This window comes from Sinocyclocheilus rhinocerous, unplaced genomic scaffold (assembly GCF_001515625.1).
Source record: "Sinocyclocheilus rhinocerous isolate Xijiao unplaced genomic scaffold, SAMN03320098_v1.1 scaffold2146, whole genome shotgun sequence".
NCBI lineage: Eukaryota > Metazoa > Chordata > Actinopteri > Cypriniformes > Cyprinidae > Sinocyclocheilus > Sinocyclocheilus rhinocerous.
This window is the reverse complement of record NW_015623444.1, coordinates 328,994-345,137: the sequence shown is the minus strand read 5'-3', so window position 1 is coordinate 345,137 and position 16,144 is coordinate 328,994. Positions and strand designations below refer to the sequence as shown.

The 16,144-nt window shown below is 35.1% G+C and overlaps 2 protein-coding genes across 2 annotated transcripts in view; both read right to left on the bottom strand.

The window, feature by feature from the left end:
* Window positions 1–1,003, bottom strand: part of LOC107741064 (inactive ubiquitin carboxyl-terminal hydrolase 53-like) — a gene marked incomplete at its 3' end in the record, with an annotated part of 32,839 nt that extends 31,836 nt beyond the window's left edge. The window contains exon 1 of the mRNA XM_016553686.1: window positions 820–1,003. The remainder of the gene's footprint in view (window positions 1–819) is intronic.
* Window positions 1,004–11,987: 10,984 nt separating this feature from the next.
* Window positions 11,988–16,144, bottom strand: part of LOC107741152 (myozenin-2-like) — a 14,487-nt gene continuing 10,330 nt past the window's right edge. Inside the window, exons 3-4 of the mRNA XM_016553792.1 lie at window positions 13,537–13,720; window positions 11,988–12,386 (exon numbers count right to left, since the gene is read on the bottom strand). Coding sequence (XP_016409278.1) covers window positions 12,140–12,386; window positions 13,537–13,720 — 431 coding nt within the window. The 3' untranslated portion in view covers window positions 11,988–12,139. The remainder of the gene's footprint in view (window positions 12,387–13,536; window positions 13,721–16,144) is intronic.

Genomic DNA, 16,144 nt, shown 5'->3' with positions numbered 1-16,144 from the left:
GAAAATATTTTTTGCAGTTTAAGCCAGTGTAGGTGTATCACATAATTATTGTCTCAAATATATATATATTTATATTCATCACTTTAGTTGTAATGTTTGACAGTGTCTTTCATTTGAATTACTTAGGCACGAAGCACAAATACTGCTCTCAGTAAGAGAAGTTTCTCACTGGTGTAAATATGTTAAATATGAGAATACAGCTAATTAAGTTGAATAAATTTACCTTTTTATTATTTTATCTAATATTGTATAGCATTAATCACGCATCAAAGCGGATTCAGACCCAAGTAGTGACATCAAGTGGTGCATAAACTGAACTTTACTAATGAAAATATAAATATTAGCTACCATACACACACCTACGTCACAACATTACACTCTAGACTAGCTTTCAAAAGTAACACTTAAAAAACAAAACACACAATTTTGGGATTTTTCGCGTAAAGGCTCTAAACGTTAACAGTGAGTTGCAATGCCAGTTTAGTTGTGAAATGTTGAGGCGCGTTGCGTTCACCTGGTTCAGGTGCGTTTCCGCCGCATGCGCACTGACGAATGAAAACATGGCGAAGAAAAGTTTGACCAAAACAAAATGTACAAGAGACACATTTACTCACCACGTGAACAATAAACGACTGATATCCCCTTATTCCTTTCAGTGTCCAGTGGAACAGTTTGTAGAGTAGGCTATCAAAGAAAAATCCCTACTTGACTCCTGATGAATTTTGGCGTCAAACTGCTGGACAGAAAAGCGGAAGCGACAGACGACTCACCAAAACACACCGGTAAAGATGTGCACTACAAACACAACACCATAGGCACCTTCGCTCTTATGACTCAATGTTGTTTTCACTCTTTCTTTAGTTAGTTAAAATCCTGTAATGTGAAGTGGACGGTCCCCGCAGTAGTCCGGTGTACAGTACTGGCATGACTTGACTGAGTGAGTGAGTGACTGCAGACACCTGAATTTCCAGCTTGTTACGGTGCTGAGGTGAAACTCCTCCTCTCCTCTACAATACAATACAGTAGCTATGTACTGCAGTCTATCTGTCCCAGTGCAGCACGTCGGAGGGAGGAGTTTCTCCTGCTTTCTCACACTTTCCTCTGCTGAGCAGCGACTCGTTTCGGTGGCTGTGTTTCAAACTTCACGGGGAGAATCGTGACTGTAGAATTTTAGGGCATATCTCCGCGTCTTCAGCTGAAATAGTAGACATGAGAAGTCGCAGTTACGACGTTCGGTGCGTTCAAGTCACTTTGGTCAGAACAAGATGGCGATTTAACTTTAATACATAATGACTGCAGACACCTGAATTTCCAGCTTGTTACGGTGCTGAGGTGAAACTCCTCCTCTCCTCTACAATACAATACAGTAGCTATGTACTGCAGTCTATCTGTCCCAGTGCAGCACGTCGGAGGGAGGAGTTTCTCCTGCTTTCTCACACTTTCCTCTGCTGAGCAGCGACTCGTTTCGGTGGCTGTGTTTCAAACTTCACGGGGAGAATCGTGACTGTAGAATTTTAGGGCATATCTCCGCGTCTTCAGCTGAAATAGTAGACATGAGAAGTCGCAGTTACGACGTTCGGTGCGTTCAAGTCACTTTGGTCAGAACAAGATGGCGATTTAACTTTAATACATAAAATTCAACGATTTTTTAAAACTCTGCATCTACAAAATGATGACTAAAGAATGTGCATCATTGTGTTTTTGCTTTTTTCTGTCAATTTATGAAGGTGATGTCAACTGAATCATTAGCCTATGTGACCCTGGACCACAAAACCAGTCATAAGGGTCTTTTTATTTTTAATTGGGATGTGTACATCATCTGAAAGCTGATTAATAAATAAGCTTTCCATTGATGTATGGTTTGTTAGGATAGGACAATATTTGGCCGAGATATAACTATTTGAATATCTGGAATCTGAGGGTGCAAATAAATCAAAATATTGAGAAAATCGCCTTTAAAGTTGTCCAAATGAAGTGCTTAGCAATGCGTATTACTGATCAAAAATTAAGTTTTGATATATTTATAGTAGGAAATTTACAAAATATCTTTGTGGAACATGATCTTTACTTAATATCCTAATGATTTTTGGCATAAAAGAAAAATCGGTAATTTTGACCCATACAATGTTTTGTTGGCTATCGCTACAAATATAGCCTACCTGTGCTACTTAAGACTGGTTTTGTGCTCCAGGGTCACATATGAAGAGTTCAGATGCTAAAGCCTCTTAAGTGCTGTCTAAAATTTTCATCAAAAAAGAGCATTTTTATCAGGCTCCTATGTTTAGGTTCAGTAATTTTACTCTAATGGCAATGTATAGGTCATTTTCTATGCAATTAAAGTGAAATAACAACATAAATATAGGCGCCTGATAAAAATGCTCATTTTAGAAGAAAATTTCAGATGGCATTTAGAGGCTTTTGCATCTGAACTCTTCATATATTCTACGGTAATTATAGCCTACAATAATATAATATTTTGTATTTGTAACTTATATAGCTAGTTTTATTGTGCATTACAAAAAAATATTTATTTGTATTCATTTGAAGTGCTTAACACTGCCAACACACATTTCAGTTCAAACAACTTGTAAAAGTGCATGTAGCATCCTATGACCCCTTCCACAACAAACGTTTTAGTCATACAGGACCTTCCTCAGTGATCACAAACTTCTGAACCATTTCATTTTTATATACAAATCCTCACAACACAAATGTATTCAATCAATTATACAGTAGACCAGTTACTCAATTGACAGTTGAAAAAAAAAATATTACAATACTTTACCGCTGATTACAGAACCGGCTTTACTGATAAGATGCGCGTTAAATATCGCATGCGATTTATCGTGCAGCCCTACTTAAGACACATGTGAAAACTAACTCTAAACTGACATTTAAAAAGTAAAAAAGAGAACACACTGTGCCCCCAGAATTCAGTCCAACCTTTCAATTAAAATTCAAAAATATAATGATATCGAGATTTTCGTTTGGCGAACAGAATTCACAAAATAAATAGGAATCATTGGAATTTTGACTCAAATTTTATAGATCTGTTGAAAACTTGCCCTTTTGATTTAGACTAACTGGACTATTGCATATTGCTGCTGTTTTACATTATTAAAACATGCATCAGGCAGTATTCAGTATACACTGAGCAGTATGCAGTAGCCTATAATAATTTCTATTGTAAACATAGCCAAAGGGTTTCCCTCATATAGTTTGATCAGTGCATATGTATTGTCAGCTTTGGACCTTTAACGGCTTTGTATTATTTATTTACACTGTTTTATCTGGTGATGAAAGCAGTAGTCTGGTGCGATGTGATGTAAGACTGCTGTTATCTGGACACCATCTGTCCAATCCTGTTACATAAATCGATGAGGGAAAAATATTTAACTGTTTTTGAACCATTTAGTCCATTACAATGTGCAATGCTGCTTCTCGTCTGAGTCATATTTAATCATCGCTGTCCCAATATCTCTTTATTAGGAGGTACAGTGCGCATGTATTCAGTGCTTGACCACTGTGCTGCGCTCGAATGGGCCGATGGAATAGAGTGCAAAAGGAAATCAGCCACATGATTTGAGTGCTCTTAGAGAGGTCACAGTGTATCTGACGGGACACTCCTTTCCCAAGGAAGTACTTGGAAAGCCCATTTAAGAGACAATGCATTTTCCTTCTGTAAGTCTTTTCCCTTAGGAACATATAATGTTTCCTTCTCTGTTATTCAAGGTCTTGAAATGACTTGCAGTCAGTGTGGTGCAAAGTCCTTTATTAGGGTAAATGTGAGGGTGTTATAAACGTATCAGCGAATAAAACTGGCTTAAAACGCGTGGATTCAAAGAATAGCAGTTTCCCCACTTTGCAGGACCAAGTGTAGAATGATAATAAGGACATAGAGAAGATTATAGACGATCATTAGTCGGTAAATGGAGCGTACATTTTCAATTTTACAGCAGGAGTTTGAGCCATGGCTTATGAGCATTAATTGTGTTAGTTTCATTACTCAGTTCTCATGTTAGAATTATGGCTTGATTATATTTCACGTTTGCATTAACTGTGTAGATCATTTGGGCCGTTGCATTAAAACTGGGTGAGATCCTAAAGGCAGCAGGTCATTAAATAATTGGGCTGGTGGATGTGTGCCATGCTGCTATTGATGTGTGCTGAGGCAAAATCAGTTCATACTAGTTCAAACATAAAGCTTTGATTTGTTTATGACCTTGGTTTAGTACAACTGCTCTAATGTTTGTATGCTGGCTGATATTATTGCCCCAAAACTTCTGTAGTTGGTCACTCTTATTATGCTTTAAAGTTGACATGAAACAACAATGTTCTCACATATGGACGGACCCCTTGGCATCATTTTTTAATGCGTCAAAACCATACAATATTTGAGGAACAAAGTGAAGCTTAAGGATTTAATCGGTTGAAATTATCCCGCTCTGTTAACAGTCACATCTCATTTAAAACATAAATCCAAACTTTAGCATGACAAAACTGGTCACGAGCCAATCACATTTCACAAACAGACCTGACATAATGCTTCTTCAGGCGGTAATTTTTGAATATGTTTGTGACTGAATAAGAATAAGCATTGCAGCTGGAGATGGTGATTGCTTTTGATTCTGTTTCTCACATAAATCAGCGTTTGGTCTCAAGAATACTTGGGATATTTGTAATGTTTTAATAAATTGTGACTTTAGTTGTATCTGCCTGTTATATCCTTATATTGCGTTATATTGAGAAATGCTTAGGTTTAGGGGTAGGGGTCAGGTTAGGTGCTCAGAAATGTGTAAATAGTGAAAAGTAAATCAAATCATTGTGGCTGTTTAAATTGAAAACCATAATCCAACATATAGGTATGTCATAAATAGTGATGCCAAGGGGTCCATATGTGACAAATTGGAAATGAAAATGTGTTGGAAATGTTAAGAAATGGAAAAGGAGGACAGGACTCGATTTGATCCATCTGTGATTGTGAAAAAGGGAAGTTGTTTTCAAAAGCGGGCATGTTTTTATATTTTAATGAAAAATCACAAAAACAAACCTTTTTTTTTTCCTTGCAGTAAAGAGCACTAATGATTTGTTCACCAGGAATGCATACCGTATCAAGAAAGTTAACAGGGTTCATTAGATTTTTATGTTTCTTATATAATTTATATTAAAATTCTCTAAAAAATGGTTTGATTTGAATAATCTTCACTGCATGTCTTGATATAATATATTCCCGTTTTAGTGCTCTTTTAATAAATTATTTCTGATGCGATTGCTAGAAAATACTCAAGTCCGTGATTTAAAAAAATCAAAAAGGTAATTGTGACTTTTAATATCACAATTCAGACTTTTTTCCAGAAATGCGGAGAAAAATCACTGAATTGCGAGATATAAAAGAAGAATTCTGATATTTTTTCCTTGCAATTCTGAGTTTACTTCTTGCAATTCTGAGAAAAGACAACTGTGAGAAAAAAGTCTGAATTTTGAGATGTCACAATTACCTTTTTTATTTTTTTTATCAAGTGGCGGAAACAAGCTTGCTATTTCAGTGCATTTAGCACCTGGTAAAACTGGATTGCAGGTGATTAGTGAATAAGATGCAGGTTTTTAGTGACTGTTTAGCATGCAACTGTTTAGTAAATTCACCCCTGACTGTTTACCAGGAGCTGACTGTGATGTATTTTGCTTGTATGTTTACTGTAGTCATGGTAGCTCTAGCACATGCTGTAGATATCTCCGGCTGTCTTGGTATTGGCAGTTAGAGCAGACAAACTGGCTCTGACAATTAGGATAAGAGAATATATTTTCCATTTACACGACACTGAGAAAAACTGAGGCCACGTTTTCAATGTTGATTGAAACAGTCAGCTAAAGCCTTCTTTCCCCAAAACATTTGCTAGTATTTCTCATGATATTTAGGGGGAAATGTATGGAAAATTTGCTTGAATGCAACATGCAGAGCTTTATTGCAACTCCTTTCCACTTACATCGACCACATCAACCCCAAGTGTATCTGTCACACTCTAGTAACGTATGGTTACACGTGATTTAATTGGACTCCTGAGAATGTCAGTTATACGTAAACACAATGAAGAACCTTATCCTGCATCTGCATCCTGTGCATTCCCTATATACATAAGACAAAACCGTTTTCACACTTATGCCTCATTGAAATAGGAATAATATTGAAATTCCTTATTAACCCACTCACATACACAAAGAAATATGAGCTGTGTTTCCTGTGCAGCAATGAATAGGGTGTTGTGGGTGTGGTTATACAGTTGGTAAAGTGTTCGGAGTGGTTGCTAAGGTATTTTGGGTGGTTTCTAGGTGGTCGGCCCAAGTCAAAAGAGCCCACTTCTAAGTCTCAATGGGCCTATTAACACATAGTCACAAGTCTTAATCAATTAAATCGCTTTTTTTGGTTTGGTTTCGCTCATGACATTTACAATTGGCCACATAAATAGGTCTCTACAAAATGGATTCAGTCACTATTCTTGCACTATATATAAATATGCCCTTAAAAGAAATACACTTCAGTGTTCTTAAAAAGAGTAGTTATTAAGGACATAATATACTTTCAAAGAATAAAAGTACTGAACCAAATGTAATATTTTTGGACACTTAATTTTATGTTATTTACAATTAAATTAAAATGTATTATAGTTTAAATTGATATGAAATACAATTAGCTTAAAGGAACACGCCACTATTTTTGAAAACAGGCTCATTTTCCAACTCCCCTAGAGTTAAACAGTTGAGTTTTACCGTTTTCGAATCCATTCAGCCGATCTCCGGGTCTGGCGGAAGCACTTTTAGCTGTAGCTTAGCATAGATCATTGAATCTGATTAGACCGTTAGCATCTCGCTCAAAAATGACCAAAGAGTTTCGATATTTTTCCTATTTAAAACTTGACTCTTCTGTAGTTACATCGTGTACTAAGACCGACGGAAAATGAAAAGTTGCGATTTTCTAGGCCGATATGGCTAGGAACTATACTCTCATTCCGGCGTAATAATCAAGGAACTTTACTGCCGTACCATCGATATGATATTACGCAGCGCCTGAAAATAGGCATTTTGCACCAAGCTTGTGGAGTTACACACAAAGTTGAATAATTAAGTGGTTTGTTCAGATCTCTAATCCGAGTTTCTATATTTTTCCTATTTAAAACTTGACTCTTCTGTAGTTACATCGTGTACTAAGACCGACGGAAAATGAAAAGTTGCGATTTTCTAGGCCGATATGGCTAGGAACTATACTCTCATTCCGGCGTAATAATCAAGGAACTTTGCTGCCGTACCATCGGTGCAGCAGGCGCAATGATATTACGCAGCGCCTGAAAATAGGCATTTTGCACCAAGCTTGTGGAGTTACACACAAAGTTGAATACTTAAGTGGTTTGTTCAGATCTCTAATCCTCCGTATGAGCAATAGTTATAGTAATGCTTGCCTTAGCGAGCACCACTAATTACATTACATTCAATCTTGAATGGCTGCTGCATGTTGGTCATAATCACATTCTGTCAGTTTATGTAATGGCAGCGTGCCAGAGATCAATGCTGACTCCGATGACTTAAACGCAGGAGTCACAGGTGCGCCGGCATGTGTCGTTCCCATTAATGCTCAGCAGGGACCTTCACACCTTTCTACCACGTCCTAAACAACCTGCTCTTGCCCTTTAGGTATTTTTTGTTACCCCCAATCCAATTTTAGATCAACAATGCACTGGCGTTGTGTTCGTAGATCATATACCTTCGTATGTTATTTGACCACCTGATGTCCAGACTGCTTGCCAGTTATTAGCAGCATTAGTTCAAGAGGTTAACTGTCTGTTATCGCTTAAAACAGCAACAGAACTGGCAGCATGAGCTGTTAGTTCGTTAATGTGAATTAAATATCAACCACTGAACAGGATGTTTATTCCTCTGTGCAGAGTGGCACGGAGAAGTGTAATTCTCTATAAGCATTAAAAAAGTTGTAAATAAAATAAAAATAAATTAAAGCCAAATATTTATAATAAATTTGATCCTAAATTGTATCAAATAATATATTAATACGTATTACATATATTAAGTAATAAATATAATATACATTTTTAATGGTCACATATGTTCATCACACATATTTTTTGTGAAGTAGACAATCACAGAATGCATTGCAGTGAGCTCTGTAAAAATATTAAATATTAAGTACTAAATTAAAGAAATTAATAAAATAAAAATAAATTAAAGCTTAATATTTATAATATTTTTTAATCATAAGTTTTATTAAATATATGAAGTAATACATTTTACAAAAAATAAAATGAAGAGGTTTTATTTTTTAAATAGTTACACGTTCATCACACATATCCTTTATGAATAGACTATCACAGAATGCATTGCGATGAGCTCTGTAAAAATATTAAATATTAAGTAATAAATGAAATAAATTAATAAAATCAAGCAATTTGAAAATAATCAAAAGAGCTGCATTAAATGTAGGAATGGTTTCTTGCCGTCCTTCGTCTTTTTTGATACTTGGGCTTTGTTTGGAATAGCATGCTTACTGTTTCTGCATGTAGTATAATAGGCATACTGTGCATACAGGTAGCAGAGTGTCTTTGTGCAAAGAATCCATAGATGAGCAGATATATTTTCAAAAATGTGTAGTATACAGCAAAGTGGGTACTACATCCCACAATGCACTGGCCTCAACTTGAAAAAGGAAACATAAGTAATATCCACCAAGATTTTTGCACATCTTTTTTTATTTTTTTATTTATTTTATTTTATTTTATCAAGACTGCAAGAGACTGAAATGCAATGAAAATGACATTCTCAATTTTAAAATGAGAAGTTCATGCAAATAAACATATGCATGAATTAAACATGCATATGTTTAATTCGGTGCATATGCATATTAATTAATTAGGTCATATAGTATCGAGGTCATGTGGCAACAATATAGTATGCATACAATTGTTTGAAAAATGCTTTTTGACATTTTATAGTAGGCACTATTCAGTATTCAGTGTATACTGTTTGCACAGTATGCAGTGCACTAGTAATCCATTTGGAACATGGTCAAATATTTGCTATAGTTATGGTGTGTAGTTCTTCCCTCAGGTGTTATTTGTGCCCTAGATATGCTCAGTATACTCCTTATTCCACACACAATACTGGATTAAAGTCATAATCTCTAATCAGTCACATTGACTTCCCCTTCCCCTCTATTCCTGATGGACAAAATCGTTTTACTCAGATATACAACAGGAGAGAGAAGTCGAAGAAGTGAAGAAATTAGAAGAAAATAGTCCACTTGTGTAGTGTTCTGAGATTAGGGAGGAGGCTCTCACTAAGTCTAGATGTTGATCAAAGAAACACTGGAACTGGAAACGCCCCACTGTTCCTTACACCATACTGAGTTCACCGATGATTAAAGCTAGCTGTTTGCCAAAAAACACACCCATGGGGCAAACAGGTGCGTTTCAAATATATTTCTTTTCACAACTTTTCTAACATATGTTACAAAGATGCAAGAGAGTTCGGCCCAACCTTTGATAAACAGTTTCGAAGGTAACTCGGGGTTACGGCGAGTTCCTTGAGGGCCAGTGCAGGGATTCAACTCAAGGCTTTCCAGCAGCAATCTAACAGACAGTGTTTAGGAATACAGCCATGTCCTCTGCCTGTGGGACACTGGGTATTTCCTATTTTAGCATTTATTTTGGCAAGAGTCTGCTGCATAATTTAATGACAACTTTTTTTTGAAGCTCTGCCCACTCTTAAAAGAAAAAGAAAAAGAAAAAACACTGAATATTAAATATTATATTAAAATATAACAACATAGCCACCCCTTATATAGATAAAAATAAACGAAAAATAGAGCTTATTTTAGGGCTATTCAAATTTCATATTGAGCCCTGCACAAGACATGTGGACAAAAATATATGAATTGTTAATTATTAAGATTTTTTTTCCTCATTTGAGTGAAAACATGAGTACATTTTCATCAAATTTACATTTATGGGTGAATTATTCCTTTAATCACTCTAAGTACAACGTAACAGATTACCTACTACTATCTCAATTGAAGTTTTTTTTCCACAAGGTTTTTAATAAATGTGCAGTTGGTGACCATGACCAATGGTCCTTTTTTACAAACCGTGACGATGCATGTCCAGTTATTAACATTGTTAATCTAGCAATGTTTTTTTTAATGTAATGTACATTTATAACACTATACTTTGTGTTACATGACCCTGGTATCAAATGACAGAAAAGTAGCCTATTTAACGCTGCTGTTTGAGTGGTATCACTCAGAACGGGGTTATTTTGTCATAATAACAGGCTGAGTATACACCATCTCGCTTATTACACAGCTAACAAATAAATAAACAATATAGGCACAAAATGATAATTTAAATTTATTATGTGAGATGATAGAGACCAAACAGTGATGTGAGTGAATGTAAAACTAGCACCGCACATAAGAAATAGGTTTCAAGGACAAGGGCCAATTATTTAAAAATATTTGACCGCAGAAATTGTGGTCAATCAACCAGAGTCGAATATCCCAGAGAACACTGTAGGCGATGAAAAAATGGCAAAGCTGCTTCTTTATCAACTCATTTTCACTTTTATGCCATTGCATCTGTTTTATGTTGAGTACAGACGCAGCTGAGGCTGAAGTTGAGCGGTGACGGATGTGAGCCGTGCCCATCAGCGACTGTCTGATCGAACGCAAGAGACAGCAGCTTTACAAAAGGCAAGGGACTCATCACTCATCTCAGCTGCGTCAGGAAAACAGATTCAATTTGTCGGCCCTGGAGACTCTAACCTTGATAGTGTAAAAAACTGATACAAGCATGCAGTAGGCATGCTCTGCTGGATTTTAATTTACTACTATACTGCATTTTTAAAATATATTGTGTCAATGCCAAAAAGCTACAACTGAAGCTTGTAGAAACATCCCTGAACTTTATGTTTATTCAATAATTTAAATGCATGTTGATGTCACAGCCCTTTATAAATACATATTTACAGGTTTATATGGGCATAACGGCAAGCACTTCTAGTCTTTGGGTTACATCAGCTTTGTGAAATGGTATAGATCAACATTAGGAGACACTTCCAATAATCCAAAGAACAGAAATCAGTCACTATACCATATAATAGCCTTATGTTTTCAGTGTGCTACGTACACTCTCAGAAATCTCTGGGGCAGTGCCTTTTTAAAAAGTACTAATGTGTACCTTTGAGGTAATAATATGTGTCTTTAGGGGTAAATAAGGTACACAGGTGCATCTTTTGAAAGGAGACCACCCTAGTGACAGCTTTTGTACCCCTTTTGTATCTGTCAAAATATATTCCAGATTTTTTAAAGATGTTTTTAATGTAAGTTTCTTATGCTCAGAAAGGCTGCATTTATTTGATCAAAAATACAGTAAAAACAATAAATTTGTGAATATATTTTTAGAATTTAAAAGAACTGTTTTGTATTTTAATATATTTTGGAATATCATTTATTCCTGTGATGCAAAGCTGAATTTTCAGCATCATTACTCCAGTCTTCAGCGTCACATGATATTTCAGAAATCATTCTAATATGCTGATTTGCTGCTCAATTAGTAATTATAGCAATTGATTAATTATTATCAATGTTGAAAATGTGCTTCTACATATTTTTGTGGAAACCATCATAGATAGATAGAGAATTTTTTATAACATTATTTAATGTGTCCTTGCTGAATAGAAGTATCTTTCTTTCGTTCTTTCTTTCTTTAAATTTCACCTAGCTTAATTTTTTAATGGTAGTGTATCATGGTTTCCACAAGCACAGCTGTTTTCAGCATCGAAAATAATAAGAAATATTTATTTTGCAGCAATATTAGAATGATTTCTGAAGGATGATGTGACACTGAGGACTGGAGTAATGATGCTGAAAATTCAGCTTTGCATCACAGGAATAAATTACATTTGAAAATATATTCAAGTAGAAAACGGTTCTTTTAAATTGTAATAATGTTTCAAAATTATTTGAAATATAATTTTCAATAAAAGTTTCTTTCGAAAACTTAGAAAGAAATCTTAATTATTCCAAACATTTGACCTGTGCATTTTCCAGTGACAGTGAAGCTCTCAAAAACAAGGATAACGCTCAGAGTTCATCTGACTCGGGGATAAATGTGGAAGACATGGATGAAATGGGCTCAAGGGGGATGCTGGGAAGCATCAGAGGGGCGCTGTCAGCCACCCAGCCCGAGGCCGTTCTGTTGAAGGTGGGCCGTTTGACCGGAGCGGGTGCTGCAGGCATGGGGCTTGGAATGGGGAGGCTGGGGTTCACGTCAAAAGATTTAACAGGGGCTTTGGGTGCCTTCCCAAAACCACCGAATGGAATTGCCACCCTTCAATTAGAGGAGAGGAGAAGAGAGGAGAGGAGTATATGAACGCTTATGGTTTTGCTAGACAACACAACAAAAACAATCTTACAGCAAAAGGTGTGGAATATAATACAAACCCAGCAACATTTTAGGTAAAGGTATCTTATTGATTGACTCTATAGCATCTTTTTGCTCATAAAACATGAGGTAGATTTACAACATTTGGCAAATATTCTTCAAAGTCAACATGAAACAGCATTTATAAACCTGTTTGCATATGCAACAGGATATTCGAAGAGGAAAAAAAGGCACATTATTATTTTATATTAGAAATGTGACCCTGGACCACAAAAGCAGTCTTAAGTCGCTGGGGTATATTTGTAGCAACAGCCAAAAATACATTGTATTGGGTCAAAATTATTGATTTTTCTTTTATGACAAAAATCATTAGGATATTAAGTAAAGATCATGTTCCATGAAGATATTTTGTACATTTCCTACTGTAAATATATTAAAACTAAATTTTTGATCAGTAATATGCATTGCTAAGAACTTCATTTGGACAACTTTAAAGACGATTTTCTCTATATTTTGATTTTTTTGCACCCTCAGATTCCAGATTTATCTCGGCCAAATATTGTCCTATCCTAACAAACCATACATCAATGGAAAGCTTATTTACTCAGCTTTAAGATGATGTATAAATCTCAATTTCGAAAAAAAATGGACCCTTATGACTGCTTTTGTGGTCCAGGGTCACATATGAGAAATTAATGAAAAGTGGGCGTTACATAATCAGCAGCAGTGTAATTATTGTTAACTTAAACTATTAAAAATCGTTTAAAATATAAATATTAGATGAAAAACTGATACTTACAGAACTTAAAACAAATGTGTCCTTCTCAGTTAACCGAAAACAAAAAAAATGACTAAAATTGACATTTAAAAAAATATTAATAAAAGGACAAAATAACAAAAACACTAAAACTGAAACTAAAATTATAATGAAAACTGAAAATATTTAAATAAATAGTAATTCATAAATACGAATAAATACTCTATACATAATATTAAAATAACACCAGTCTATTCTGGATTTAAAAAAAATAAATATTCATGGATTGTTCAAACACAGTTAGTTGAAGAAGCAGCTATATATATTTTTTTATCTTACCTGTTGAAGCTCTTGTATTGAGGAATCTCTTGTCTGGTTTGGGGTTCAGGCATGCGGGCGACCAGCGTTTCGGCCAGAGAGGGGTCACTAATGAGGGCCTGTTCCCAGGGCGACTGGTAGGATCTGGGCATTGCTGTACAGTTGAACTTCTCTGCTGGAACATCCTTCAGGGGACCACCGTAACCTATTGAACGCATGAAAAAAGCTTTATTATATGATGTGCTACATGAACTAAAAACCCTTGTGAAAATAAGTATATTTTAAAAGAATATACTTAAAATGCAATGTTTTCATACACTTGATAAATGAAAATGTATTATAGTTTAAATGTGTATTAAATGCAATTGCTGAACTTTGCTTTTTGACCCACTTATATAGGACTTAAGTACATTAGTATATGTAATATCCTAATTTGGTAGCACTTTATTTTACAATCCTGTTCCTCATGTACATACTATGTACTTATTAAAGTTAACTGTAAATTTAAGTTAAAACCGTAAAACCTAAAACGTTGCTACTGTATTTTTTACGGTAAAATTTCGGCAACCACAGCTGGCGTTTTTTTTACCATAAATTTTACAGATTTTTTTTTATAGTGTACTATAACTAGGTAATAACTATAGGTACTAACCCCGAACCTAACCCTACCCCATGTAGTTACCTTATATTACCAGTACTTTCTTAGGTAAGTACACTGTAAGTACACATACTGTAAAATAAAGTGCAACCCATAATTCTATTGTCTTCGAAATATGGTTAAAGTGTATTGCTGAAATGGTAAAGTAAAATGCACTTTAATGTCATTTCTACTGATGTGACATCAATAGAATTAAAAATAAATAATACAATACGTAAAATAGACTAAAAATACAATCCAGTACTTTACATGTGCTTTAGTATATTATAAAAATAAGTGTACTTCTTTAACGCACGATAAGATATATTAAAACATAACGATTTAAAATGTACTGTAAGGTAAAGCTTTAAATGAGATTTTATTGCAAAGTGAAAGACAATTCAACTTTTAAAATTTGTAATTAATTTTTTTTTTTTTGGTAACACTTCAGTTTAGGTACCAATTCTAACTATTAACTAGTTGCTTATTGGCATGCTTATTACTAGCATATTGGCTGTTTATTAGCACTTATAAAGCACATATTAATGCCTTATTCTGCATGACCATATCCTAGATCCCTTAATCCACCCCATAAACTTAACAACTACCTTACTAACTACTAATAAGCAGCAATTTAGGAGTTTATTGAGGCAAAAGTCATAGTTAATAGGTATTTAATAGTGAGAATTGGTCACCAAACTAAAGTGTGACCCTTTTAAAATATACTTTTAAGGTTTGAAGTACACTACAAGGGCACATTTAATACAATTAAGCGCACTTCTTTTTCACAAGGGATCATTTTACAAGACTTACTGAAAAACAAAAATGCTGATAAACAGAAAGAAAAACACAATTAGGGATTAAAAAAATAGAGAGCTAAAGACAACTGCAAAATAATCAGCGGTAAGAACTGCTCAAGTATAAGATCAGGACAAAGCACATGTTCAGAAATGAAAAATGAGCTTTAAAGCATTAACAGAGGGAATACAGGGAGACGCCTATAGGTCAAGGGCACACATGGCCTGCTTTGCGTGGTCTAGAAACACACAACATCACTGTTGATGCATTATTTTCATTGTTTTGTGAGCTATCCCTTTAATAAAAGTGACTTGACCACATGTATGCCTTCATAATGTAAGGCAGACAGCAGCATTATTGTACCAGTGTGGCTTTGCATTGGTCCCTTTTTTTTTTGCATTGCTAGTGAAGCATAAAAGAAATTAGAAACCAAGTAAAAGAAGTGAAAGGCTTCACAAGGTCCTAAAACATGCTGTGGAGGAATACAGGGTGACCCTTCAAAATGAGTATCCCTCAAAACCGCTGTTCACTGGCAGGGCCAGCAAGCCCAAAACAAGAGTTACGTAATGTGGGTGTTCTGTCACATATCAGCCTCACGCTGAGGACAGTCTCCTTCCTGAGTTTATCGGCCTCAAGGAAGCAGCACAAAACGCATGAGCTTCAGCGCTGAGGGTCTGAGCAGTTCAATGGGCCTCAGAGAAACATTAATAACAGCAGGGGGGATTCGTTTTTAGATACTTTTTTCATGGGGCAGTGCGCTGACACATCAAGACGCTGATGAGCTATGAAAAAAATTCTCATTAGGAGGCAGTTTAAGCTTGCTGACTAGTGGCGCAGAAAAAGTAATTGGCCACAAGAAGGCTAAAAAAATGTCTAAAGATGATGTTATTTGAGTTTTTTTTCCTTCTCAATGCAGTTAGCTGTACAAATATGCTATGTCAAAAATTCTGTTTTAAACATAAAACTATGTCTATAAATAAAATAAAATAAAAATAATTGTTTTGGTTTAACATTATTTTCTTTTATGACTTTGGTTTAACAATAAACTGTTTACAAATAAAATTAAAAATAATTAGAAATAATACATCATTGCAAATTCAGTTTTGGCTTAACATTAAACGTCTACAAACAAAACAAAGCAAAGCAAAGCAAAACAAAGCAAAGCAAAGCAAAGCAAAGCAAAACAAAACAAAA